General features: G+C 42.3%; 2 protein-coding genes across 5 annotated transcripts; both read left to right on the top strand.

Moving 5' to 3' along the window:
- The first annotated feature begins 55 nt into the window (after positions 1-55).
- On the top strand, positions 56-3,943 carry mettl13 (methyltransferase 13, eEF1A lysine and N-terminal methyltransferase). Of its 2 annotated transcripts, none has more exons than XM_079641891.1 (9): positions 56-347; positions 954-1,226; positions 1,339-1,807; positions 1,912-2,111; positions 2,215-2,404; positions 2,593-2,757; positions 2,910-3,122; positions 3,228-3,359; positions 3,498-3,943. In XM_079641891.1, the coding sequence occupies exons 1-9, from the start codon at positions 195-197 to the stop codon at positions 3,788-3,790; spliced, it is 2,088 nt and encodes a 695-aa protein (XP_079498017.1). In that variant the 5' UTR covers positions 56-194; the 3' UTR covers positions 3,791-3,943. The 2 variants fall into 2 exon arrangements, with proteins under 2 accessions (XP_079498017.1, XP_079498016.1); XM_079641890.1 differs by having other exon boundaries at positions 2,584-2,757.
- A 136-nt stretch (positions 3,944-4,079) lies between these two features.
- dnm3a (dynamin 3a) lies at positions 4,080-24,968 on the top strand. 3 transcript variants are annotated; one of them, XM_079641861.1, is made up of 21 exons: positions 4,080-4,813; positions 6,798-6,871; positions 7,265-7,414; positions 7,521-7,724; positions 7,928-8,026; positions 8,890-9,050; positions 9,127-9,269; positions 9,370-9,505; positions 9,800-9,867; positions 9,974-10,112; positions 10,210-10,296; positions 10,390-10,460; positions 10,554-10,614; positions 12,271-12,297; positions 13,054-13,167; positions 17,768-17,877; positions 20,804-20,915; positions 21,693-21,854; positions 22,205-22,428; positions 23,014-23,160; positions 24,585-24,968. In XM_079641861.1, exons 1-21 carry the CDS (start codon positions 4,653-4,655, stop codon positions 24,616-24,618), a joined length of 2,484 nt encoding a protein of 827 aa, XP_079497987.1. In that variant the 5' UTR covers positions 4,080-4,652; the 3' UTR covers positions 24,619-24,968. The 3 variants fall into 3 exon arrangements, with proteins under 3 accessions (XP_079497987.1, XP_079497988.1, XP_079497989.1); XM_079641862.1 differs by lacking the exon at positions 12,271-12,297; XM_079641863.1 differs by lacking the exon at positions 4,080-4,813 and having other exon boundaries at positions 6,798-6,875.
- Positions 24,969-25,173: the final 205 nt, after the last annotated feature.

The raw sequence follows: 25,173 nt of genomic DNA, 5'->3' as shown, positions 1-25,173 counted from the left end.
GTCTAGGAGCCACAGCTAATCGCTTGACACGATGTAACTCCGCCTCCTGATACTTCGTCCAATCAGCGAGCGGTACAGCCGTCAATGTTGTCCGGCTTGAAAAGTCAGTGTGCCATGTGGAAAAGTGTCTGTCAAGAACGTCAAGAAGCTTAACCTGAAACATTTTGATTTTGTTGGAACCACTGCAGCTGACAATGAGTCTTTTACCTCGCACTGCCGAGGAGTTCAGCTCCGCAGAATACTGGGAGAGATTTTTTAAGAAACGCGGAGAGAAAGCGTTTGAATGGTATGGAGACTACAACAAACTCTGCGGCGTGCTGCATAAATACATCAAAGTGCAAGACAAGGTACGAAAGCTTGTTGTCCAGGAAACGCCTAATATACTTTGTTTGTTTAGCCCCCGCTTAAAAAATAGATGTTAAATCTCAAAGGTCTGTCCATTCAATACATTTAAATAGTCTAGCTCTAACATGTCATTAAAGCATCGTTACAAAGTTTGTGTTGACAATTTGTATGTTATGACCATCACTTCCAGCTAATGTTTACTGTATAAGTGTATTAGTATATAAGTGTAACATTCATCTATTTGATCTTTATTAATAAGGCACTCTCGCTGAGATGAAGAACTCAACAAGAACCATTTAGCAAACTAAAGACACACCTACATAACATAAAGGAATTCAAAACAGATAAAATAATCCTGAAAAGCATTTAAATGCTGTAGATGTTAGAAGTGAAGACAATTTAATCTACATTATGAACTTTTGGGTAGTTAAATCTATGCATTACATTGTATAATAGAAGTATATTTTAGTATAAAATTGATGTATTTAAGCAATAAACAAGTGCCTCAAAACCTTACTTCCAGTACTTAAGTAAATGTGGTTAATCACTTTTCAACACTCCAAATGATAATTACTGATTTAACAGTGTTTTGTATATCTGTCCTTCAGGTGTTGGTGGTCGGCTGTGGTAACTCTGAGCTGAGTGAACAGATGTATGATGTTGGCTACAAACAACTAACTAATATTGACATCAGTGAGACAGTGGTGAACCATATGAACCAGAGAAATGCTGAGCGCCGGCCGGGCCTGACCTTCCAGCAGATGGATGCCACACAAACTCCTTATGAGGAGGCCAGCTATCAGGCTGCTCTGGACAAGGGCACACTGGATGCCATGGCATCAGAAGAAGAAGGGGCACTGGCCAGGAACATGCTCACTGAGGTAAGAAACCAATGGCTCAGGCTGTGAACAGACGATTCATTATTTGCTCAGTTGGTACTATCCTCAACATAGTCTTTGCATTTGCGTCAAAGCAGTGTTCTTGTGTCTGCAGGTGGCTCGTGTGTTGAATTTTGGCGGCCGGTATGTCTGTGTGACATTGGCTCAGGAGAGTGTCATCAAGTTAGCTGTAGATCATTTTGTGCAGCTGGGGTGGGCTGTGAGGCTTCACTGCCTGCAGGAGGAGAACCGGAGCGTAGAGGACTCCTTTGCTCTGCCTGTCTTTGTTCTGGTCTGCACCAAGTTTCGTCAGCCTATGCCCATGCCTATTCTGGAGATGTGTCTTGGGGAGGATGGAGCCCCTACTCGTCTCACACAGGTTTCAGATTTGTTGTCCGCTGTGAGGGAGCATCAGGCTTACTCAGTCTTGAAAAAGAGGCTCCGTACAAGCACTGACGCCAGCTCGAACCTCTCACTTACTCTCTCCCACACCAAGACTGGCCTCCCCAGATACACTCTCACAGTACAAGATTGTCCTCCAGGTGCCAAGGTGCCAAGATCAAACCAGTTTGCTATTTTTATTGGTGAGCTCTCCTGTTATTTGATCATGTTTCTGCCTCCCTATGTAGGTAACAGTGAATGTGTTTTGTTCGTACTTTGATGATTTTCTTTCTGCTCATCCTGTCAGTGCCTCAAGGCAGTGAGACAGCTTGGCTCTACAGCTCCAGTGAGGGGCGAAGGCAGCTAGCAGCCAGTGCTAACTTTCGCCGTCTGGTTATTGTGGCAATGCACAGGAATCAGGAGTACACAGACATGCAGGATGTCCAGTCAGAACTGTCACCAATGGTGATGGACCTGGCTCCCCCGGGTATGCCAGCCAACCAGCAGGTAAACTCTTAACATATTTATTTTAGAAATATTCTTTTCCTATATGAAACATTTTATGCTGCAATAATGTGTCAGTAAATACAGTTGAGATATCATCTTTTAGGTGCCGTTTTTGTCTGTTGGAGGAGACCTGGGTTGGCGAGAGGAGGTTAGCAGGGGTGTGAGTGAGCTGAGCGGGGAGTACTGTGTGGAGAATGTCAAGGGAGAAGACGGAGAACTCTATCGGAGACTGGTTTTCTTGTCCAATGCTGCCCTTGTCCAATCAGAGAGCCGCCTTGTCCCTTCAAATACTGGTCAGTTATCTTTCCCCGATTGCTGCATTTTATTATACTCTCTTTTTCTAATAAACTATTTGATTACTAAATAAGCAAAACTAAACATTTTTAAATAGTTTTGTAAACATTATATAAAACTCGTTTGAATATATTGCTGTAAGACAGATGTACATTGATTGTATGAATGAATGTTTAAGTCTCTGCAGCATCAGGTCACAAGAAGAAAAGCAAAAAGAAGGCCAAGCCAACAACTGCTCCATCAACATCCTCCACCTCTCTGTCAGTGGACAGTGGCTTCCTCTGCTGCGCTCACCATGAAGTTATGGTGGCTGGCCTCACCATGCTTGGGGTTGGCACGCCACAAAACAAAGGTCAGTTCAGATGTAGTCTTGTCGAGGTCATAGAGGGCAATAGCAGGAGGAAGTACTAACTATACAGCATAACTGTTCCAGCCTTGCATGAAATATCACACTTGATCAAGCTTTGCCTTTGACTTTGTCCTCTCCACTATCTTCTCCCTTAGATGTCCCAGTGTCAGTGCTCCTGGTGGGGCTCGGTGGAGGAGGCCTGCCTCAGTTTCTGCGGGACTTTGTGCCAAATGTAACTGTTGAGGTTGTAGAACTGGACCCTGTTGTGATGCAAGTGGCAAATGAATGGTTTGGGTTCCGACAAGATGATCGCTTGACTGTCACTCTCGGGGACGGCCTCAAACACATCTGTGCCCTGGAGAAAGAAGGTTAGTGAGGGAGGAGTCAGATATGGGGCAGTTAAAAACAAGGCTATAGGCTACACCAATTAATATATTACCAAGAAGTGATGAGGTTTTTTTCTTCCTTTGTAGGTGGTCGTTTGTTTGATGTCATCATGTTCGATGTAGACAATAAGGATAGCACTGTGGGTATGAGCTGTCCTCCTGCTGCCTTTGTAGAGACCTCGATCCTGCAGAAAGTCCGCAGCCTGCTAACCCCCAGAGGTAAAATATTTGTATCAGTTGATTTACCTCAATCGTCTGGAATGTGGCATGTTTACGCTTGCATAAGTTTAGACCGTTATGGATTTTCTTCTCCATGTAATCTTCTCTCCTATCTGCCTCTCTCTGCCATTCAACCAGGTATATTCACATTGAACCTTGTGTGTCGTGACTCAGTATTGAGGAAAAGCGTGTTGGAGCGTGTAAGTGCCGTGTTTCCCACCATCATTTCCCGAAAGATTGAAGGGGAGGTCAACGAGGTTCTTCTGTGCTCTCATGGAGAAAATGGGACATCGAAAGCTGCCACCATCCTACCATCCCTGAACCAAGCAGGCAAAAGTCTGCAGAGCGCACTGTACTCCAACAGGACTGGACCCAACAGCAGCCCACACATAGACATTGCAGAGTTGTTAAAAGACCTGAAAATAGAGTAAAGCTTGCTTGAGACCAAAGTGTGATGGGATTTAAGACAATCTGAGACAATATTGTGAAGATAATATTACAATAAGTGCTTTGACTTTGCCATTTAGTTCAATGAAATGTATTATAATGTTCATCAAAAACAAGTAAATAACATTTTATCTTAACATCTAAATGTGGTGCTTCTTCTGTTTCTCTTTCACTTGCATATGGACTACAGTGTACTACACAGTGCTCATTCCCTCATTGCCAAAGAATGCAGCAGTGTTATTTACAGTAGATGAATCTTACTCTCTGGTTCCAGTTGCAGTGATCACCCACACCCTGGATGCGTGGGATTTAAAATAGCTGTATGAGTTCTTACTAAGCGTCTGATATAGGTCACTACTCTCAATTGGCAATGAAGCTCCCTCTTCTGAAGGAGGGGATTGCCGTGTTGAAGTTTCTTTTCACCGCGCATGCGCACATCATTTGATCCCCCTTAGCTGTCAGTAGAAATGTTTTCCTCATGTCCATGGACCAAACTCGGTTTAGCGACCTGCGGCTAGCCACTTAAATGTATCCTCCATTTAAGGGAAACAACTCACCACTAACTTTTGGAGTTTTAACCCAACAAAAATGTCTATAGCGAACTGTTTCCGGAGGATTGGACACAAACTTGGACATTACTGTCGTTACCAGACGCACCCACGGTAACGTACTATCAACAGCTAAAGTTACGGAGCTTTCAAAAGTTGGCACCGTCCTTTAAGTAGAGTTTTATTTTTAGTCGTTGTACTTATCCGTATTAAAAATAACTATGGTCGCTACTTCAACGACGGGGGTAGCATAGAAAAGGGGTGAAACAGGAAGGAGCCGCTGGGCTGCTCGGTTGCGATGGGCAACCGCGGGATGGAGGATCTGATCCCGCTGGTCAACCGCCTCCAGCACGCGCTGGGCTCCGCAGGGCAGAGCTGCAGCCTCCACCTGCCGCAGATCGCTGTGGTGGGCGGCCAGAGCGCGGGCAAGAGCTCCGTCCTGGAGAACTTTGTGGGCAGGTAAGACACACCATGAACTCGGAATGACCTGTGCAGCAAAGGGAATCCTCAACATAAACAACGCTTTTAAATGGATGAACATTAGGTGACAAGAAACTTGCCGATTTCTTATATAGCACAATTTAACCGAGGTGTTTGGCCTATTATAAATCGATAGTTATGTCTTTATTTATAGTTAATTTAAAGATGCTTTAAAGATTGATTGCTTGGCCCTCTGAACTGCTGCAAAGAAGCAAGTGGGCAGGATGTAGGGCATTTTTATCTTGTAAAAAAACTGGACTTGCTGGAAGAGTACCATTTAAAAACGAATAAAACAACTTTTAGTATTCCAAAAATGTGAATCATCATTCACTCTGATTGGTTATTTTCCTTGACCAAAATCAACAACAAGAAACGTAGATAACTTCATATAAGTTCAAATGTATAACTGCATTACTGCTATCATTATTAGTTGTTGTAAAACAATTCAAATAATGTATTCCAATTAATTAACTAAACAGTGACAAAGCTATTAGTTAACATTATGTATCCCTTCCTTTATTCATACAATTCCAAGAATGTTAATGTGAATGCTATTTAAAAGTGTAACCAAATAATTCATTGTCATTTTTACTAGTCTTAAAAATGTATCACTATCATATATATATATATATATATATATATATTATATGTGAACATGTGATTTATATCTTGATAGTTCAGGTTAAAACCTCATCAAAATCTGAATTGGAAATATACTGCAATCTTCATGTAATATAAAAAGTAAATCCATGGCAACTGTTTTTTAGGAGGCGGGACTCGCTTTATAAACAACGATTGTGTGTCACACTGAACTGAAACCAGGACTTCAGGCAATTACTGCCACCATTCACAATGCACTGCTGAAATCACTGTGTTCATATATGTCACATTCCCCACCCAGCAGTAGTGATATGGTGTGAATTGCCTGTGTGAAGTAGTTGATGCCAGTATGCCTGACAGTAACCAGTGCAGCGCCTTATCTCACTCGTGGGCTGTGTAGGTGTCGATGATGGTTTTAACATGACTCCTGGAAAAGTAATGGAATCAGAAATATTTTAATTAACCAAAAAGTATTTTAGTCAACCAATGATAAGCTGAATAACTGAGATTTGTTGAATTTTCATCTTATTCTGACCTTAAACAAACCTCAAACCTTAACAAATAAAGACTACACATGAATGGCAGTGTTGCTTTGTAAAGTTTAAATCCTAGTGAGACAATTTGATTTGAAAGGAGGAGACTAAGTATTTCCATCCTGTAGGAAAAGAATGCTGGTGAGTAACTGAGTAGTTTCCGGCTTTCAAGACAGTGGAGTTCTGTCTTCTAAAGGAGATGTATATATTGTCCACAGCAGAAGAATATGTGCCATTGCCAGATATAGAAGGCTATTATTGCTTGCTATCCAGAGTGTGTATTGATATTTAAACACACAGTTTTGTTATTTTCCTTAGCTATGATTATGTTATGAGTATGACACCCATTTTGTCTGGGACTGTGCCAGCTGTTTTATGTGTGACAGGATGCAGTAAAACAAACTTCCTGAACCTGAATAGGAAAGAGGAGGATATGCCTGAGGAGTGTATTTCTGTGCATTCTGTTTCTTTAAAAGCAACACTTTATTTAGCTTTGAGTCTTTCTATATCTGATGGGGCAGATCATATGACAAATATTTTCTTCGCCTTCCTGGTCATGTTGCTGATGTTCTAGATAGTATGGCAACGTAAACACAAATACTTTACTGCTACTGTTGGTGCCCACAATGCTTTGTTCCGCCTATTAGCAGCTTACACATACTTTTAGGGTAATAGTCTTACCTGTGTATGCACAATATTTAAGGTAATTGTGGATAGTGTCTTTCAAGCTAGTATTCAGACTAATCTTGATGCAAGATTTATTTGACAGTTAATGTGTCAGTGTGTGTCTGTGTGTATCCAATTCGCTCCAATCTCTTTTATTCTCACAGAGACTTCCTTCCACGGGGTTCAGGAATGGTCACACGCAGACCTTTAATCCTCCAGCTGCTTACCGCTGACACTGGTAGGTAAGACACACATCACAGTCATCACTGCCATTCTTAAGCTGCCTGCCACCAGATGGCAGTATGGCATTTTAAAATGGCTCAGCCCGACTGGTGGGACAGTGCTTGAATTGTCATCTTGTGATCTAATATGGTTTCATATGATCAAATCCTGTATCATTTGACCCTCTTGCAATCTCATATGGCTTTTAGGACAAGGACTTTATGAAATAGCATTGAAGTTTCCTGCTGTATTGTATTAGGCTTTTGTCGTCTGACTCAAAAACGTTTTCTTTTGGATTGGACAGGCTTCATTTTCCATAAGATCTTCCAACATTATGATTATGATTACTCTATGATTCTACCATTGTTTAACTGATCATTTCCCCCCTGCTCATTCTTTACTTTTCCAGAGCACGGTGAATTTTTACATTGTAAGGGAAAGAAGTTCACAGACTTTGAAGAGATTTGCAGAGAGATTGAGACAGAGACACAAAGAATAACAGGATCAAATAAAGGCATCTCTCCTGTCCCCATCAACCTACGGATTTATTCACCAAACGGTAACACAATGTGAACTTGTGTGTTCAACTAGAAATATCCTTTTCAGTTTATTTATCTGAGATATGAATGACTTGTGTTCATTTGTACCTTTGTGTGTGTCTGCAGTGCTGAACCTGACTCTTGTAGACCTGCCTGGCATCACCAAGGTGCCTGTAGGCGACCAGCCGGCAGACATAGAGTACCAGATACGAGACATGATCATGCAGTACATCTGTAAGGACAACTGTCTCATCCTGGCTGTCACGCCTGCCAACACTGACCTGGCCAACTCTGATGCACTCAAACTGGCCAAAGATGTTGACCCACAGGGTAAGTCAGGCTTGTAGAGTATGTGGGGTTTTATTATGGCCTGAGAATAAGGCTCGTCCCGCTCATGTCTTCACAGGAATTCATTATCAGATTATTACAATGGTAATGTTTATGTCTAAAAGTTGTCATTTATCTTTTATACTTGATATGATTTTACATTTGGAGCCCATGACATGTCCTTATATTCTTCATCTTCTTTTTAGGCCAGCGCACGATTGGTGTAATCACTAAGCTAGACCTGATGGATAAAGGAACAGATGCCCGGAACATTCTAGAGAACAGGTTGCTTCCCCTACGCAGAGGTGTGCTGCTTGTGTTTGTGGGCATGTGTGTGTGTGTGCTCGCCATCTTGCTATAATACAGTGCACCCAGTAGTGGCTCTTTTGAGAGGAATGACTTTATGATTGTGTGTTATCGTCAACCAGAGGTTCAGTCAAGCTCTTATTCTCTCTTTTCAACTTTGGTTACCATACTGCTGTTAAGCATATGTATTCTCTCTATAGCCAGTGCCATGTGTTGAAAGATGGCCATGCACTTTGTATGACTTCTCATTAATGCCATTGAGTATGTGATGCACATTTGTTCTTGTCTGTAACAGACAGATAGACATAGATCATATTAAAGGCTTGTAAAAATGGAGAGAGAGAGAGAGAGAGAGAGAAAGAGAGAAAGAGAGAGAGAGAGAGAAAGAGAGAAAGAGAGAGAGAGAGAGAGAGAGAGAGAGAGAGAGAGAGAGAGAAAAAAAAATATGCAGGGCATGCAGACTGGGTAAAGCCTCACCAGGTGCTAGCTCCTTCATGCTTCTCCTCCAGTGCTAATGCATTAGCCATGGAGGCCCATTGAAATAACTGCCCTAGTAGCAGCATAGAGCTAAAGTATTAGATATGGAGCCTGGTGCTATTACATCTATTACTGCACTAAACAGGGATGTTTGGCCTGCTCTATAACACATGCTGTGCTGTTTAACACACATATTAATATCCTGCTTATGTGATAGTCCCACTGGAACAAATGGCAGTATGGGAAAAAATGTCAAGGACATGTTAAATGAAAGTTGAATCTGTCTAACAACAGAGACCTTGATTGTTCCTTCCTCTTGTTGCTCATTGTCTCGCTTACAATGATCACATGCTCTTCATTTCCCCTCTCATCTCTTCCTCCCAAGGTTACATAGGGGTGGTGAACCGCAGTCAGAAGGACGTTGTTGGGAAAAAGGATATAAAAGCAGCCCTGCTTGCAGAGAAGGATTTCTTCTTGTCCCATCCGTCCTACAAACACATGGCTGAAAGCATGGGCACCCCATATTTACAAAAAACACTTAACCAGGTTCAAAATGCACACACACATAGAGAAATGATATATTATGTGTGTATGTATTGTTACTGATAATGTTTATTTGCAGCAACTGACAAACCACATCAGGGAAAGTCTGCCAGCCTTCCGCAGTCACCTGCAGAGCCAGCTTCTGAGCCTGAACAAAGAGGCTGAAGAGTTCAAACAGTTTAGTCCTGATGACCCTGCTCGGAGGACCAAGACACTGCTACAGTCAGTCAGTCAAACGTTTTTGAAGTGTGTGTGTGTGTTTGTTGTCTTTTAAACTATTTATGTCAGTGTTTCTCCTGGTTTATGTGTTTCTGTCTTCCAGGTTAGCTCAGCGCTTGGCTGTTGACTTTGAGAAGCTCATCGAGGGCTCAGGGGACACAGTGGACACTGTCAATCTGTCAGGAGGAGCTAAGATCAACCGAATCTTCCACGAGCGCTTTCCCTATGAGCTGGTCCAGGTGTGTGGGCGGCGTGTATTACTTATGTTGTAGGGACATACATCTGTAGTGACTTTGTGCTTTTCTTTCGTGACAAAACGCATGTCAATATAATGTAAGTCATTACATTTTAGAATAAGGACTTGTTTTAAGGTTTGATTGGAGTAAGTATTAGGCAAGTTACAATAATGGTTAGCGTTAGTCTTCAGTAAAGTGAAATCAAATTAGAATCCATGAAATCTGTACGTGCATCAATAACCTTTGAGCTTAACTGTGTTCAGCTTTGGCTGACAGTGTACTCTGTGTCGTCTTCAGATTGAGTCAGATGAGAAGAAGCTGCGGCAAGAGATCAACTATGCCATCAGAAATATCCACGGTGTCAGGTGTGATATAGAGAACTGAACAAATGCTAATTTATAAGTAATTATTTTTGTATCTACCTTATTTATTTTTTCTTCCTTTCCTCCATCTCCCTCTCTCTGCCTACAGGACAGGCCTGTTCACTCCTGACATGGCCTTTGAAGCAATAGTGAAGAAACAGTTATCATGTTTAAAGAAGCCCTGCATTACATTTGTTGACATGGTCAGTCAAGAACTAATCTCCACTCTGTACCAGTGCATCAACAAGGTACACATGTGTATGTGTGTCGTGTAACTGTGTGATGTAGTGTGTGTTTGAATGTGTCAGAACTTGCTTTAACTTCTGGTCTGATTTCCCTCTGTAGCTCAGTTCTTTTCCCAAACTGCAAGAAGAAACGGAGAGACTTGTTACCACTGAAATAAGAGAGCAAGAGAGTAAATGCAAAGAGCAGGTTGTTCACACATATTGGAATTATAACTTATTTTCAGATAACTTTATTGGATACATCATGTTTTTCTAATTAATGTACATCTATTCTGTTCAGGTATTGATGTTAATTGAAATACAACTTGCCTATATAAATACCAAACATGAAGATTTCATTGGCTTTACCACGTAAGCATCCTCTTCAGTTTTGAAATTAAAAAAATATACTATATATTATAGCATGTTAAAGAGTGGATAATATGACCTCGTCCTCTCCTTTAGAGCCCAGCAGACGAACAACCAAGCCAACAAGAAGACTAATGCAGGGATGGCAGCAAACCATGTAAGTCTTTCAGTAGTACTGAATTCATTCATCCATATCTATCTATCTATCTATCTATCTATCTATCTATCTATCTATCTATCTATCTATCTATCTATCTATCCATCTATCTATCTATCTATCTATCTATCTATCTATCTATCTATCTATCTATCTATCTATCTATCTATCTATCTATCTATCTATCTATCTATCTATCTATCTATCTATCTATCTATCTATCTATCTATCTATCTATCTATCTATCTATCTATCTATCTATCCATCCATCCATCCATCCATCCATCCATCCATCCATCCATCCATCTATCTATCTATCTATCTATCTATCTATCTATCTATCTATCTATCTATCTATCTATCTATCTATCTATCTATCTATCTATCTATCTATCTATCTATCTATCTATCTATCTATCTATCTATCTATCTATCTCTATCTATCTATCTATCTATCTATCTCTCTCTATCTACTGTATCTATCTACTGTATCTATCTATCTATCTATCTATCTCTCTCTCTATCTACTGTATCTATCTACTCTATCTATCTATCTATCTATCTATCTATCTATCTATCTATCTATCTATCTATCTCTCTCTCTCTATCTACTGTATCTATCTATCTATCTATCTATCTATCTATCTATCTATCTATCTATCTATCTATCTATCTATCTATCTATCTATCTATCTATCTATCTATCTATCTATCTATGATTAGCAAAACATATATATTTTTACAGTATTTTAAACCATTCTTACCCAACTGGCACTTATATGGTGATGGAAACAGATAGACTCAGTAAGCCAGCCCAATAGTCCATAGCTTTTGTCAAAAGTGAAAGATCTCCTCCACTGTTAAATACATCGGCTTTGAATTGAGTAAAAACACACATGATCCCAGGAGGATGATAATTTCTGATCTACAGTAGTGTCACCAGAAGGTTAGGAAAAGTCTGTCTATAAGCTTTTAGTCTTGTTTTACTCAGTGTTATCCAGAATCTTAGTCAAATAAATAAACACAATCTGTGCATGACAGTTTACTCCAATTAAATGATAACACATTCTAGGTTACAAACACTCATATTGAACATCTACTAGCAACGGTTCACTGCAGTGCAACATTAGAATTTGCATGGTTATGAACTGAATTTGTATCATCCATCTTACATTTAACTTTATTTTCAGTAATGTCCCCCTCCAATGTGTTACGCATTAGTCTGCTTTAATTAGAATTCAAGCAGACAGATCAGTTAGATATTTTGTGATCTTTACAAGAGGGGGATTAAGGGTCCAATCACACTAGGAATGCAGGAAAGCGAAAATGAGGCAGGATTTTGGTCTCAATCTGTTATGATTCATTTGTAACAGAATACTCGTGTGACACATTTTAAAGCAGGAATAATTCAAAACACTTTCCCACTATTATTGTGCTTTGGGCTGGATCCTTAATTTGAGATTATAGATTTGTGAACAGCAGTAAATGTTAAACGCAGCATAAGAAATCTTCTCAGCTATTTACATAACTTCTCATGTTGCTTTCATAGTTCGCAAAATCAGTATCAGTGTCATCCTCGAAAAAACGTAATATCCCCCTTAATATAGTGAAAAACATTAACTCTTGATTTTGCTCCTCATCTCCTTGTTTCTCCAGGGTGTGGCCGCTCCTTCAAGACTAATAGTAGGAGTCCAATCTCTTTAAGCCTCCTCACTCACTGCTGCCTCTACTGGAAATATTTGTGTGCAGGATTCAATCTTAATGGGTTCTGGGTTGGCATGCGACTCATAGCAAACATGCACATGGCTTATTGCAGCTTTCTTTATTACGTATGTCATCCCCCTGCAGCTGATGACACTGCTAACCTTTCAAACTATTCCTCTTACAGTTACAGTTAGCAGTGTTTCTTCTCTGTCAAAACCTAATCATCTTCACTTGTTGCAGTTCCTCTTGCTCCATAAATATGTGCAGATGTTAATATCCTCATAATCTGCAGAGTATCTGTTTCATTTCTTGATATCTTTATGTTATCTCATACTTCCTGTTCTCTTATTCATCACATATCTTTCTTCCAGTCCCTCGCATCCTGTTTCTCCAAATGTGTTTTGTTATTGTGTTTCTATGCTTACTTTGTATTTCTTTGTGTGCGTCCACTTTCTCTTTGACCACTTTATCTGCACTGGTGGTCAGTGGAATGGTAATAGGTCATGGCTGCATTATCAGTCATATATCTCACAAATGTCGTGCAAAAATCTTCTTTGTCCTTCAGTGGCAAATATTTACTTTCTTCAGTGTCAACTATTTACTGTGACCTGCTTTGTACCATCATACTAGTTGTTACTTGCTATCTTTTTTTCCCATTAAACTGTCCTTTGAATGCTATTGTGGTGTTCCTGTCAGTTCTGCCATCTGATCTCCTTATCCTCGGCTGTTCTGCAGGTCATACGCAAGGGCTGGCTGACCATCAGCAACCTCGGCATCATGAAAGGTGGAGCCAGAGAGTACTGGTTCATCCTCAGTGCAGAGAGCCTGTCCTGGTTCAAGGATGATGAGGTGAGGCACTCACACGTGAACAAATATCACACCAAGACAACACAACAGTACACTATTTAATTAACACATGTTTATTAACACATATCTCAGCTTGAAACAGAATATCAATTTGGAGGATGAGAGATAATTAAACACAAGGGGAATCTCTCACAGTTTTGGTCAACCCTCTGCCGTTTTGTTGACTTTAATTGAAGATGTTATGGCCCTCTGTTGTCATGTCAGGTGGGCTGCCATCTGTCTGCCTGTCTGTGCCTGCTGTACAGGAGCAGAAGGTCTGCACAGCAAGTGTAGACAGGCAGACACATCACAACAGACTCATCCTGTCACTGTTGATGTCATGGGAAGAAGGAAGGGCAGAGGGCAGGAAGTGAGATCAAAAGAGGGGAACAGCATTTGTAAATGGATATAAACAAGAACCACATCTGGATGCAAATGCTGTAGACGTTATTGTTGTTGTTGTTGTTGTTGTTTGTTGTGGATTCATTTGAGTTGTGTTTCGGTTGACAGACATAATTGAGTGGTTGAAAGAATAAGTTGGCGTGCGTACTAAAATGCAGCGAGGCCTCTGTCCTGGTTCAATCTAAACAGACAAACCCTCTCTTTCTAAATTCTTTGTGACATCAAAAAAGCAAACTAAAAGAGCATCTGTAGCCCTGTTTGCTTTCCAGCTAACTGTTTGCTTTGCTCTTTCTCCTGCCACCTGGACCTGCTAGTGAGCCCCTCCGTTTCCCCCATTCATTCCTCTGACACCCCCCCCCCTCCCTCCCTATTCGTCCCGCTCTCCGCTCACTCTTCCCCTCACTCCCCCTCTTCTTCCTCTTCTGGGAGTTAAGGCATTTGGATCGGCTCACTCTGACACAGCTGGAGCTGCCCCAAGCCAAACTGAGACACACACTTACACACACATGCACGCGCAAACACACACAGTGGACAGACTTGTATATACACAGTATATAGTACACATGCAGAGTCTGATGTAAACAAACTGGGATGCAAAAGTGGACACAAATATACACTGAGTCAGACAGACACACAGTCACTTTTCAGATAAACACTGGCCCTCTTGAACACAGTGTTCCCAGACACAGCCCCAGGCATGCATATTGTACACACACACTGTTATAGGTTTTGCTCTCGCTGTCAACTCCTTAGGATCAAATCAACTCACACACAAAGACTTAGCACATCTGCAACACATAATACAAAGACAGGCACGCAGATATCTGTTGACCACATCAGAGCAACACATGATAATACAAGTCTACAACTTTTAATTATTTTGTGGTTCAGTTGGTCTTGTCTGTGTTTAATCCTTGCAACTCCTTATTACACTGGTTGGTTTATCTGCTGTGTTTAGAAGGCCTGAGTGCAGAATTAGTCACCCATACTATTACAGAAGATCAAATCTACTGCCTTTCCACATGCATGTGTGTGTATGTGCACACACACACACACACACACACACACACACACACACACACACACACACACACACACACACACACACACACACACACACACACAGGCCAAACTTCTTCTCTCTCACAGTTCCCGCTTTCACTCTCCCTGCCCACACTACCTTCCACAGGCATTTATTTTTTTGCTTAACTATTTTATTTTTCTTTACCTCTGTTGCCTTTTCCTCCTCCTCTCTCTCTCTGTCTGTCTGTCTGCCTCTCTCTGTCTCCCCCTCTTTCTCCTTCTCCCCCTCTCTGTGGTTGGCAGTCTCCCTAGGACTGTGCACATTCCTGGCTGGAAAATCTGAAGCTTTGTCCAAACACCAGTTTCCAAGATCTGCCCAGAGAAATCCCACATGGCTGTTTCTACACTGCAGACCTCCCCCTCTCCTCTAAACTCCTCCACAGTCTCTCTCTCAAGCACCCCCCCCCCCTTTACTTTACCCCTTGCAACCTCCACTCTCCATCCCTGTTGATTTCTTCTACACACTTCAATCTTTTAATGTCTGAAGGCCGTACAGTTCATCTCCTCCTGAACAGTTGTACCTCACACTGACCTCATACTGAGAGTTCAGTATAATACTTCAGAGTTTAATCTCCACAGCACACTGAACAGACATACATTCCTTCAACCCCTCCACTGCCAGGGCACCACCAGGCAGTCTGAAGAAAAACAGAAGGCTCATGCATATACACTTAATCTACATGCTCCCCACTCTGTGTGTGTGTGTGTGTGTGTGTGTGTGTGTGTGTGTGTGTGTGTGTGTGTGTGTGTGTGTGTGTGTGTGTGTGTGTGTGTGTGTGTGTGTGTGTGTGTGTGTGTGTGTGTGTGTGTGTGTGTGTGTGTGTGTGTGTGTGTGTGTGTGTGTGTGTGTGTGTGTGTGTGTGTGTGTGTGTGTGTGAGGCCTGCTCAATATCTCAAATCCATTAGTCTGGACTAAAAGGAGACAAAGCGGCTCTGATGCATGATACTTCACAACCACCCTGACACAGCTGGGAATATGACACACACATGCATAAACCAGACAGTGCCACAATGTCTTTGAACGCTAGAGTTATCATGTTGCCACACAGATGCACATGCAGGGGCTCCAAATACCCAATGAGAGGAACAAGTCCATTTTGAGATTTTGAAAAATAAGCTAAATTAATTAGCCAGTTTAATTTAATGAGCTGTTCTGCCTTAATTACTGGTAAAACAACAGTCACTACTAAAATGTGATGCATTGTATTTAGATAGCACCTAACAAACAAGAGCATCTAATTAAAGAGGATCAATGCTACAAAATGGATGCATTAGATAGAGTTAGTGACTGCATTGAAAGAGTGTGAGAGTGAACGCACATTTAAAGGCATTTGCGTAAGTTCAGGAAAGACAAATCATATTAATAGACCCTTAATTTGCATCAGAATAGCGTACATGCATGTTTTCAATGTCTCCCGAATCTTGCTTTTCCTTGCACAGTCTAACCAATGTGCAGACTACTGTACACCAGTAAGATCCTGAACAGGTAGTCTGAACACTGGGATGACGGAGCAGGACCCTTTCTCACTTTCTCTGCGGCTTCGGCTTTTCCCGCTCTGGCTGTTTGCTAGCAGTCCTGCCAGTGGCGGAGAGGATTCGGAAAGATTTGCTTCTGTTATACTCTCCTATCTTATCCCCGGTGCTGGGTCACAAGGCGAGGGGTCTCACAGACTTCAGACGTCCACTCCGATGGTTGTCCCTCCTCTGGAGATGTGTCTTGAGTCGGGCGTCCGCAGGGCTGTGTCCCGGTGTAGTATCCAGTCTTGACGTGGCACATTCACTCATTCAGCTCGGGATCGGCCTGTTCACTCGAGGAAGTCATGAGGAAATGCAAGGAGGGAGAGAACTAGAGAGAGTTAGGGAGGAACTTAGCAGCCATATATGGGTTGATGGGACCCATGGGGAATCAACTTTGGAGAGGTCTGCAGTTTCTCCCAACTTCTCCTGTGCACTTCCCTCTGCTCTGTAGGTTCCTCAACCCTTCCTGTTCTATTCTAGCAAAAATTCAAATCCATCTGTCCACCTCTATCCCTCCTCTTCCTCTCTTCATCATCTCTACTTTCTATTCCTACCCCATCATAGCACCCTATACGTTCTCTAGTCTCCTCCCCCTTTGTCCAAAGCGATCCCAGATGTTGCTGAATGAGCGCCAATCCCGTACTGTCATTTTTTTTTAGCCTCTGTAACAGGAAGTGGGCCCCTCTAGAAAAAAGGAAAGAGGACCGGAGGAAGAGAGTCGTAGGGTTCAGGGGAAAGAGGGAAAACGGAAATGTGCAAATGCACTCTTGCATCTCATTCCACATGTGTGCAAAGACACAAATGCATCCACATGCACAACGTCCACGATTTGTAGGACTCCATCTTTTGCATGCATGCTCTAGTTCTCTATTATATAGAAGTTGCCTATCGATCTCATACTTCTCCCTCTCTTTACCTCACCCATGGCCGTTCCTCTTACCAACCGTTCTGCAAGCCTCCTTCTCAAAAGTTAGCAGGAGGGAGCAGGCCGAGGAAGAGAGATGAGGGGGAAGGGCTTCACTTTAGGAAAAATGTTGTGTTAGAGCTTGAGTCTGAGTAATGACTTTCACATGTGGGCCCGGCCTCTCTCCCTCCTTTTTTCTCGTACTCCTTCTCTCATTCCCTCCCTCCCTCCCCGTTTCACTTCTCCGTACCCTGCCTCCATACTGTCTGGTTCTCCTCACACTGGCCGCTAGTCTCCTCCAACTGTTCCCTGTCACTCACAAGTCCCCATGGTGATGACAGAGTGTAGACTTATGGTGTCCCCTTTTTTTTCTTTGTCTCCCACTGTCTCTATTTCGCTAGTAAGTGCGCTGTGACTGTGAATCCGTCTGACTTGCAGACACATCATCTGATATGAACTCAGGTGCTCGTTCACCTTCACCTTCTGACACTTGAACAGTCTCTCTGCCACAGTCTTCCTTAAAAAGGAGCAGACAAAAGAATATTTACTATGAGACAAAAATATATTTTAGCTAAACTCAACTTCCTTAATTGTCTGTTGTGTTGGCGCTATCGACATCTGTGTTACCTCTGTGATTTCATATTGGAGTCATCAGCATTTGTCAAGCTTTATCTCTCTGCATTCTGTGTTTCCCAGGAGAAAGAGAAGAAGTACATGCTCCCCCTGGACAACCTAAGGTTCAGAGATGTGGAGAAGACCTTCATGTCCAGCAAGTGTGTCTTCGCTCTCTTCAACACAGAGTTAAGGTTTGTTTTGTGTGTGGCTGGAGCAGGCCTCTGTGCGTACAGTATGTGCATGAATCAGGAAAAAAAGGGAGTTCTGTTCTCGTCACCTGCTTGCTGAAGTTTAAGGGATGTTTTACAAGGGTGGACATGACAGAGGAGGAAAAGGGAGGAGATGTCAGAGTGGTGTTTTGCCCTTCCTTTGACCTCTTCCATTCAACTTTGCCACCACTGGAATTGAAAGGATATCCAGTGTGTACTGCAGCGGGTGTCGTTTTTTTGCCTCCATGTATATGCCAGGCTTTTGAGGGTAGGGCTGTGTTTGCGTGGTTTGTGTGTGAAACAGATTGGGAAAGACTGTGAGACAAAGAGAAGGAAAGGGAGAAAGAGACAGAGAGTGTCTAGCAGCTGGATCTGACCCAATGCCTAACTGATTGTACCAGAACATGTGGGCTTTTGTTTATGATTCTGTGCTATGCTGCATTCGGTAACACAAAGTGGTTTTGTGTGTGTGTATGCATTATGTGTGTGTGTGTGTGTGTGGATATAGACCACAGCATACCGACGGCAGGCTCATTAAGCAGCTAATCAAAGCCAGAGAGCTTGGATCAGAGATGAGGCTGCTCTTGTTTGGAAAGAATTGCTCGACTCACCACAAAAAGGAGGGAGAAAGAAGAATTGGAAGGGTTGAGCACAGAAAGAAAGCGGGAGAGAGAGTATCAGAGCCATCGGCCAGGAATGTGTCAAATTCTGTCCTATGGCGCCCCCCCCCCCCTTTTCCTGCGCTCTTTTTCTGTTTCTCTTTCTCTATTTGTGTGTGTGTGTGTGTGTGTGTGTGTGTGTGTGTGTGTGTGTGTGTGTGTGTGTGTGTGTGTGTGTGTGTGTGTGTGTGTGTGTGTGTGTGTGTGTGTGTGTGTGTGTGTGTGTGTGTGTGTGTGTGTGTGTGTGTGTGTGTGTGTGTGTGTGTGTGTGTGTGTGTGTGTGTGTGTGTGTGTGTGTGTGTGTGTGTGGCAGACAGACATTGCAGTGGTTTTGTCCCTGTCTAACAGTAATCCAAAACCTCAGGAAACTCCTCAAGTCTAAAGCAGCGAGGGCTCTGTACAGAATTCCTCAAGATGAGTGAAAAAACTCACACTGGCTACAAGCTGAGGAGAGGATAGCAAAGGGGATGAAAAAAGTTGAAGAGAGTGATAAATCAGTGCAGAGAACAATTTGAATGTGTGCACGCTGGTGTATACGCATGTTAGTGTTCTGATTTGAGGGTTATAGCACTCTAGTATTGTCATTGTTGGCCTGGCTCCCCGTCTGTGAGCCACCACACCCTGACGTATTAACCTCACCCATCCTAGCTCAGCCATAAGCTCTCCAACTGAAGGCTAAATCTTTCTTTTCCCTTTATGTTGCTGCAGTCTATCTCTTGTTCTCTTTCCATGTCTGTTGTCTCCCTTACACACAAAGGTTTCACATATTTGAGCTTAATTGCTATGTGTTCTGAATGTGAGAATGGAACAAAAGGAGGAAAGAAAAAACGGAGTGATTAAAGAAAAATGTTTAACAGATGGGCCGCTGCCTGCTCCAGATCCTTTGATTGTTTCTTACTTTGCTGTGTTGCCATCGCAGCCAAAGCACAGAGATACTTTGCTGGTGTGAAGAGAGAGAAAAGATGGAGTGGAGAGAGGAGCTGGGAAATGTAGAGAAAATAGATGATGGAGATAAGGGTTGCACTAACTGTGGTCATGTCAAGCACAGCAGTAGAAACTGATTTATTTTGTGTCTCTGTGGATGTGTGGTATCTGCCTAGCTGCAAGCGCTTGTGTGCGTCTCCCTCAAGGCCGTCCCTGGCCTACATGAGGGGTGCTAGTGGAGCCTCGCAGCGGCGAAACCGTGCCGCGCCACATTAATTGCGCCGCATTTTCGGCTCAGTTGAGGCACCCTCCGCAAGGAGAGGCCCCACGCAGTCTGCATGATCGGCCTGTAGGGGGGGACGGCCCTGGTCTCCCTCTTTAAAGTCCTTTAGATTTTATATCGATATTGCATTTAAATTGCATTTTGGAAAAAACGTTCAAACTTGTTAAACAATTCTTCTTCCTTCAGTGATCTGTGTTCAATCTGTGGTTCCCAACACAGGGTTCACTCTGGTGGGGCCCTTTTAATATAAACTCAATGACCTGTGCTACCCCTGTGTCAGGTCATTTGCACAGGATGCAGGAGGAGGGCAAAGGTCAGCCAGTGCTCCATTTATATAAATGTCCAGTTTTAACACACCGTCAACTGGACCAGGCTGTTCTGTTCATATTTTTGTATACATGTTGCATGGAGGTTCTGGCAAATAATTGACGAAATTGTTTTCTTTACAATTTATTTGTAACATTGTGCACGGTTAAAACAAGAAAGTCCATAACTAATTATTATTTTTAAACAACAAATGTAAATTCTTGTCAATGGGCCATTATGAATATATATTTTCCTTTTTCAGGAAACTACGCACTAACTAATAGTAAATGATTGGCCTCCTCTCAAAAGTAATAGCTCAAAAGATACGTGATACTTTAACCGTCTGAATTTGAAAATGTTTAGAAGGAAACCCTTTATTTGAGACTACTCTCCTCTCTTGACCTGAAGTAATACTTATTTTGTTTCCACTGGAACTTAAACTGGTGAGAAATAGGAGACGTTGCATAGCTTTAAATAACTGAAAACATTGTTGCTTTAGCTTAAAATGATTCCACACATTGGGACAAAACCCTGGCAGTGGCTACATAACCTAAGTTGCCAGGGGAAGAAAAACACAGCAATAACCAGTCATTACTAAAAGTTCAGAGTTCCTTTTTGAGTAATTCTTGTCTTATATAGGCTCATTCGGCACTTCTGTGTTTATTACTCTGTATTGTGAAAAACGCATTATTATCCAAAGCTTGGAGATGTCTGACAATGTTGCACTGATTTGCAGGAACGTGTATAAAGACTACAAAAGCCTGGAGTTGGCGTGTGGCTCTCAGGAGGAGTTGGACAGCTGGAAGGCGTCTCTGCTGCAGGCCGGAGTTTACCCTGAGAAAGTCGCAGTTAGTACTCTGACCCCCAATTCAACCTAATTAAACCCCACCCTGACCTTCAGCTGTGGGGAGCTGCACCTCTCTGCACCTTTAGCGTTTGTGTCGTATGCCCTCATTGACTTTGCTCACCTTAATCCCTGACAATAACCCCGTACCCTTCTCTCCATGTTCCCCCTTCTCTTCCCCTGCCAAAAGCAAAAACTGCAAGTCCCCCACCCCTTCCATCTCGCTCTGTCGTTGGCTCTTCAGCACGGCATTCTTGGCCCATGATGTCACTACAACGTGTGTGTGTGTGTGTGTGTGTGTGTGTGTGTGTGTGTGTGTGTGTGTGTGTGTGTGTGTGTGTGTGTGTGTGTGTGTGTGTGTGTGTGTGTGTGTGTGTGTGTGTGTGTGTGTGTGTGTGTGTGTGTGTGTGTGTGTGTGTGTGTGTGTGTGTGTGTGTGTGTGTGTGTGTGTGTGTGTGTGTGTGTGTGTGTGTGTGTTCTAGTCTGTTTCTAATCAGCAGTTCCTTATCCCTCACCCACTCCCCCTTTTCTTTCTTCTGCCCCCTCCTCCCTAACCCCCTCTCCTGTGCTTCCCCTATTCTGCTCTCCCTGGTCCTATCGTAGTGGCTCAATAAAAAAAGTATAGAATAGATTTGGAAATACACATAAAACAAATCCTAATTGCTTCACAAATCTGTATTAACGTTATTAGCTTAGTTTGATCACACTATAGTATTTATCTTTGTTTAAAACACATGAGGACAATATGCTCCTTACTCCATCCCCTCTGTCCTTCACCTAGATGGATGAGCAGGGGAATGGAGCTCCTGAGAACTTCACAGACCCTCAGTTGGAGCGTCAGGTGGAGACCATCCGTAACCTGGTGGAATCCTACATGAGCATCATCTATAAGACCATCAAGGACCTCATGCCAAAGACCATTATGCACCTCATGATCAACAGCGTAAGACAGGCCAGACTTTTTAACTATTTTGAATCATTTTTGCTCACCACAGTCCAACAAAATCAGCACTTTTCTTGTCTCTAAAACCCTTAAAGGCACTTTGTTTGGCATCAATCTTCCTCATTACTTTTTCATATGTGTTTCTTTACAAGTCTTCACCAATTTGAAACACTATTTGATCATATTTCAATGAATTAAAAAAAGAAAGGGGAGACCAAAGGAAAAAAAAGACAATGATTTGCACAACGCCTTCAAGAATTTGGAGCCAAAATCCCAAATTGGACTAAAATATCACTTTACTAACTCTTACAATTTGACTGGTCACAGCTGTTAATAATCCCTCTCCGTAGGTGAAGGAGTTCATTAGCTCTGAGCTCCTGGCCCAGCTCTACGCTCTGGGAGAATGCTCAGCGCTGATGGATGAGTCAACGGAGCAGCAGAAGTACCGGGAGGAAGTTCTCCGCAAGCACGCCGCGCTGAAGGAGGCGCTCGCTGTCATTGGAAAGTTCTCCACCTCTACCTGCACCACCCCTCTGCCTCCACCTGTAGATTCCTCCTGGATACGACCCTCCAGGTACAGACATATATAAACTACAGAGATGCAAAGGTACACTGAAAAATATTAGGTTCAACTTAATATTATAGCTTTCAACTAACCTTCTACAATTATGTTTAATTTGTTAAAGGTGGGCTATGTCATTTATTTCAGATACACTTTTTGTTATATTCCATGGAATGCTCTTAACATCCCAATAGCAATGAATATATTAAATGCTTTGACAAAAAATACATAACAAATGTCATCTGTGGAAGCCGTGGCGCTGTAAAAAGTACAACCAATCATCTGAGCCGGCCCGGCTAAAATAACTGGATGGCCTACCTGCCTGTCAGCTTTCCATCTGTGCACAAACTTATCTCGTGCCCTCATTGGTCATGTGCGCGTTCGTGCGTGTTGGAGGAGGGGCTCTGTAAGGAAGTCTGAAGGAAGAGGCAGATTTTTTCCGGTTGTGTACTTTCAAATTCTAGCGCACTCGAGCTGGTTTCTCCAAAATGACCTACCCCACCTTTAATACATTCACTTAAAGTTTCAGTTTTTCAGTGTACATTCAGAAAACTGTGCTACCTCTACCTGTCACTCAAAGTTCTCTTCTCCACCTAGCCCGACACTCCCTAAAAAGACCACTGTCGGTGTTCGAGGCCATGCCCCATCCGTCCCTCGAGTGCCCTCTAATGCTTCTTCCAAGAGCACCAAGAGCCTTCAGCAGATCGCTAGGCAACATCACCGTGCTCCACCTAGTGTGCCAAGGTGACTCTGAAACCACGCCATAACCTCGCTACTTTATGATGTCCTCCAGTCTGCCAATTAAACATGCACTGGCTTATATGCATGCTCACGTACACACAATGAAACCTTGCGCTACAGGGGCAGAGGGAATTGTTATTTGAGCTGGGTGGGGGTCTGCTGGAAAATGTGTTTCTCATATTCTCTTTCCCATCAGCCTCAGTAGACTTCTCTGTGCAGCTTTCTACTGGAGCCAGAGACAACAGGCTGAGCACTCTGTCAAGTTTTCATCTTTCTCTCTGCGCTTCATCCCCCCTTTTCCCTCTTTCTCCTAGCATGAATTTGTTTTATTGCCCTTCCCCAGTTTCTCTCATGCAATAACCGTTATTTTCCCTTTCCCCCCCCCACTTATTTTTCTCGTACATTTCTCCCCTTTCACTGGTTCCTCCCCTGCTTTTGGCCGGTCTCTCCTTTTTCTCTCCGCCTCATTTCCTCTGTGCTCTCCAATGGTTCTTTAGGTTCTTTCCCGCATGGTCTCCCTCTTTCCTTTGACTCTTTCCATCCTACTTTATGCCTCTCTGCTTACTCAGACTCTCTCCCCTATAGATATACAGTATGTGGGGGCATGATTTTTGTTTCTTGACTATATTTATAAAAAATCACCGAAATGTCTGTTAATCCACAAGGTTATGAATTGTTTAACAATCTTAATATGGTGCAGTATTACAGCAAGTTACAAATAAATATTGCCAAATAAATATATGTATAAGGAAATATGTGAGAGGGAACAATGAGCCCTGAAACAAAGTGCTCAAACATTTAGATTTGCTCATCTCCAAATTTCACATCAGATATTTTTTGTTCTGTAACAAACCGCAGTCTTATGTATATTATAGCTATCTCATATAACAGTAATATCACCATTATTTCCAAGGTGTTATTCACCAATCATTTTCTCTGTTCTTTTTCAAACACTACCAAACCAATATACTTTTTAATGTGAAGGTTTTTACATGTTTCATGGTAAGCCTTTAGACCAGAGCTCATCAGATAAGTAAGGGCCATTTCCTTTTCTTTTTTTTTATAGCTGCAGTAAAGACTTTTGTTAGAAATGTATACTTTCTTTATTTCGATTTTATTCATTCATTTTATTATACATTTTGAAATGTTGTTATTTCCTGGCAACAGCAGAGTTAGCTGCAGCATAACTACACTCATGAGGGATCAGACAATATCTATATATTACATTTATTTTGTCTGCCTTTAAGTAGAACCAAGCACATCAATGGTGGGTCGTAACAACTCACAAGAACAAGGCACAGTATTGCATTTGTCGCTCCTTGTAAAATATATTTCTGGACTGTAGTATGCAATACTGTGTGTTTTGGTAATATTGTTATATTATATTCAACATTATATTAATATATTTAATCTGATCTTCTCTCCAGGAGGCATCCTCCAGCTATCCCAAATGTGAAATAACAGTATTTTCTACTCAGAACTCTATTACCCATCGATACCAGTGATCCTCTAAACCGCCGCTCGCTGGTGCTCAGAGACCTCTGCCCTTTGTGATGTGTCCTCCAGCTGAAGCTCTGCTGGGCTTCTGTCCTCTGGGAGCTGCCGTCTGCTAATTCACTAAGTCTTGAGCGGCCTGTTTTGTACATAATACCATTGGCCATAAATGCCGGAATGTGCTCGTCTGTCTGCCTACTTTCCAAGAGTGCCTGAACCTTGTGTAAATAGAAATACCAAATTGCAGTTATTCTACCTAAACAGACCGCACATACACTATTTTCAATGTTTTTGAATAAACAGGTTATATTTTTGAACATGAATCCTGGTTTCTCTTATTTCAGGTTTTCTGTGGCAGTAATTAATTCTAACACTTTGTTACAGATTGTTTTTATCTTTGGTATTTCTACTTTGCCAAACCACTTTACTCACTTTTACAGCGGTCGTGTATGCCAGCAGTTTGCTAACTACGGTCAAAGATGTATAGAGGCCCTTGTGGTTGGTGTAAGGGGCCACTGCATA

This window comes from Notothenia rossii (assembly GCF_949606895.1).
Source record: "Notothenia rossii genome assembly, chromosome: 1".
Classification (NCBI taxonomy): domain Eukaryota; kingdom Metazoa; phylum Chordata; class Actinopteri; order Perciformes; family Nototheniidae; genus Notothenia; species Notothenia rossii.
This window is presented reverse-complemented; position numbering and strand designations above follow the sequence as displayed.

Excerpts from the sequence above, each read along its gene's own strand:
- mettl13 (XM_079641890.1), top strand. The coding sequence starts at position 195 with ATGAGTCTTTTACCTCGCACTGCCGAGGAGTTCAGCTCCGCAGAATAC. Across the intron at positions 1,227-1,338 it reads CCAGGAACATGCTCACTGAG|GTGGCTCGTGTGTTGAATTT; the intron begins GTAAGAAACCAA and ends TTGTGTCTGCAG. Across the intron at positions 3,123-3,227 it reads CTGTGCCCTGGAGAAAGAAG|GTGGTCGTTTGTTTGATGTC; the intron begins GTTAGTGAGGGA and ends CTTCCTTTGTAG.
- dnm3a (XM_079641861.1), top strand. The coding sequence starts at position 4,653 with ATGGGCAACCGCGGGATGGAGGATCTGATCCCGCTGGTCAACCGCCTC. Across the intron at positions 7,415-7,520 it reads ACGGATTTATTCACCAAACG|TGCTGAACCTGACTCTTGTA; the intron begins GTAACACAATGT and ends GTGTGTCTGCAG. Across the intron at positions 20,916-21,692 it reads TTTACCCTGAGAAAGTCGCA|ATGGATGAGCAGGGGAATGG; the intron begins GTTAGTACTCTG and ends TCCTTCACCTAG.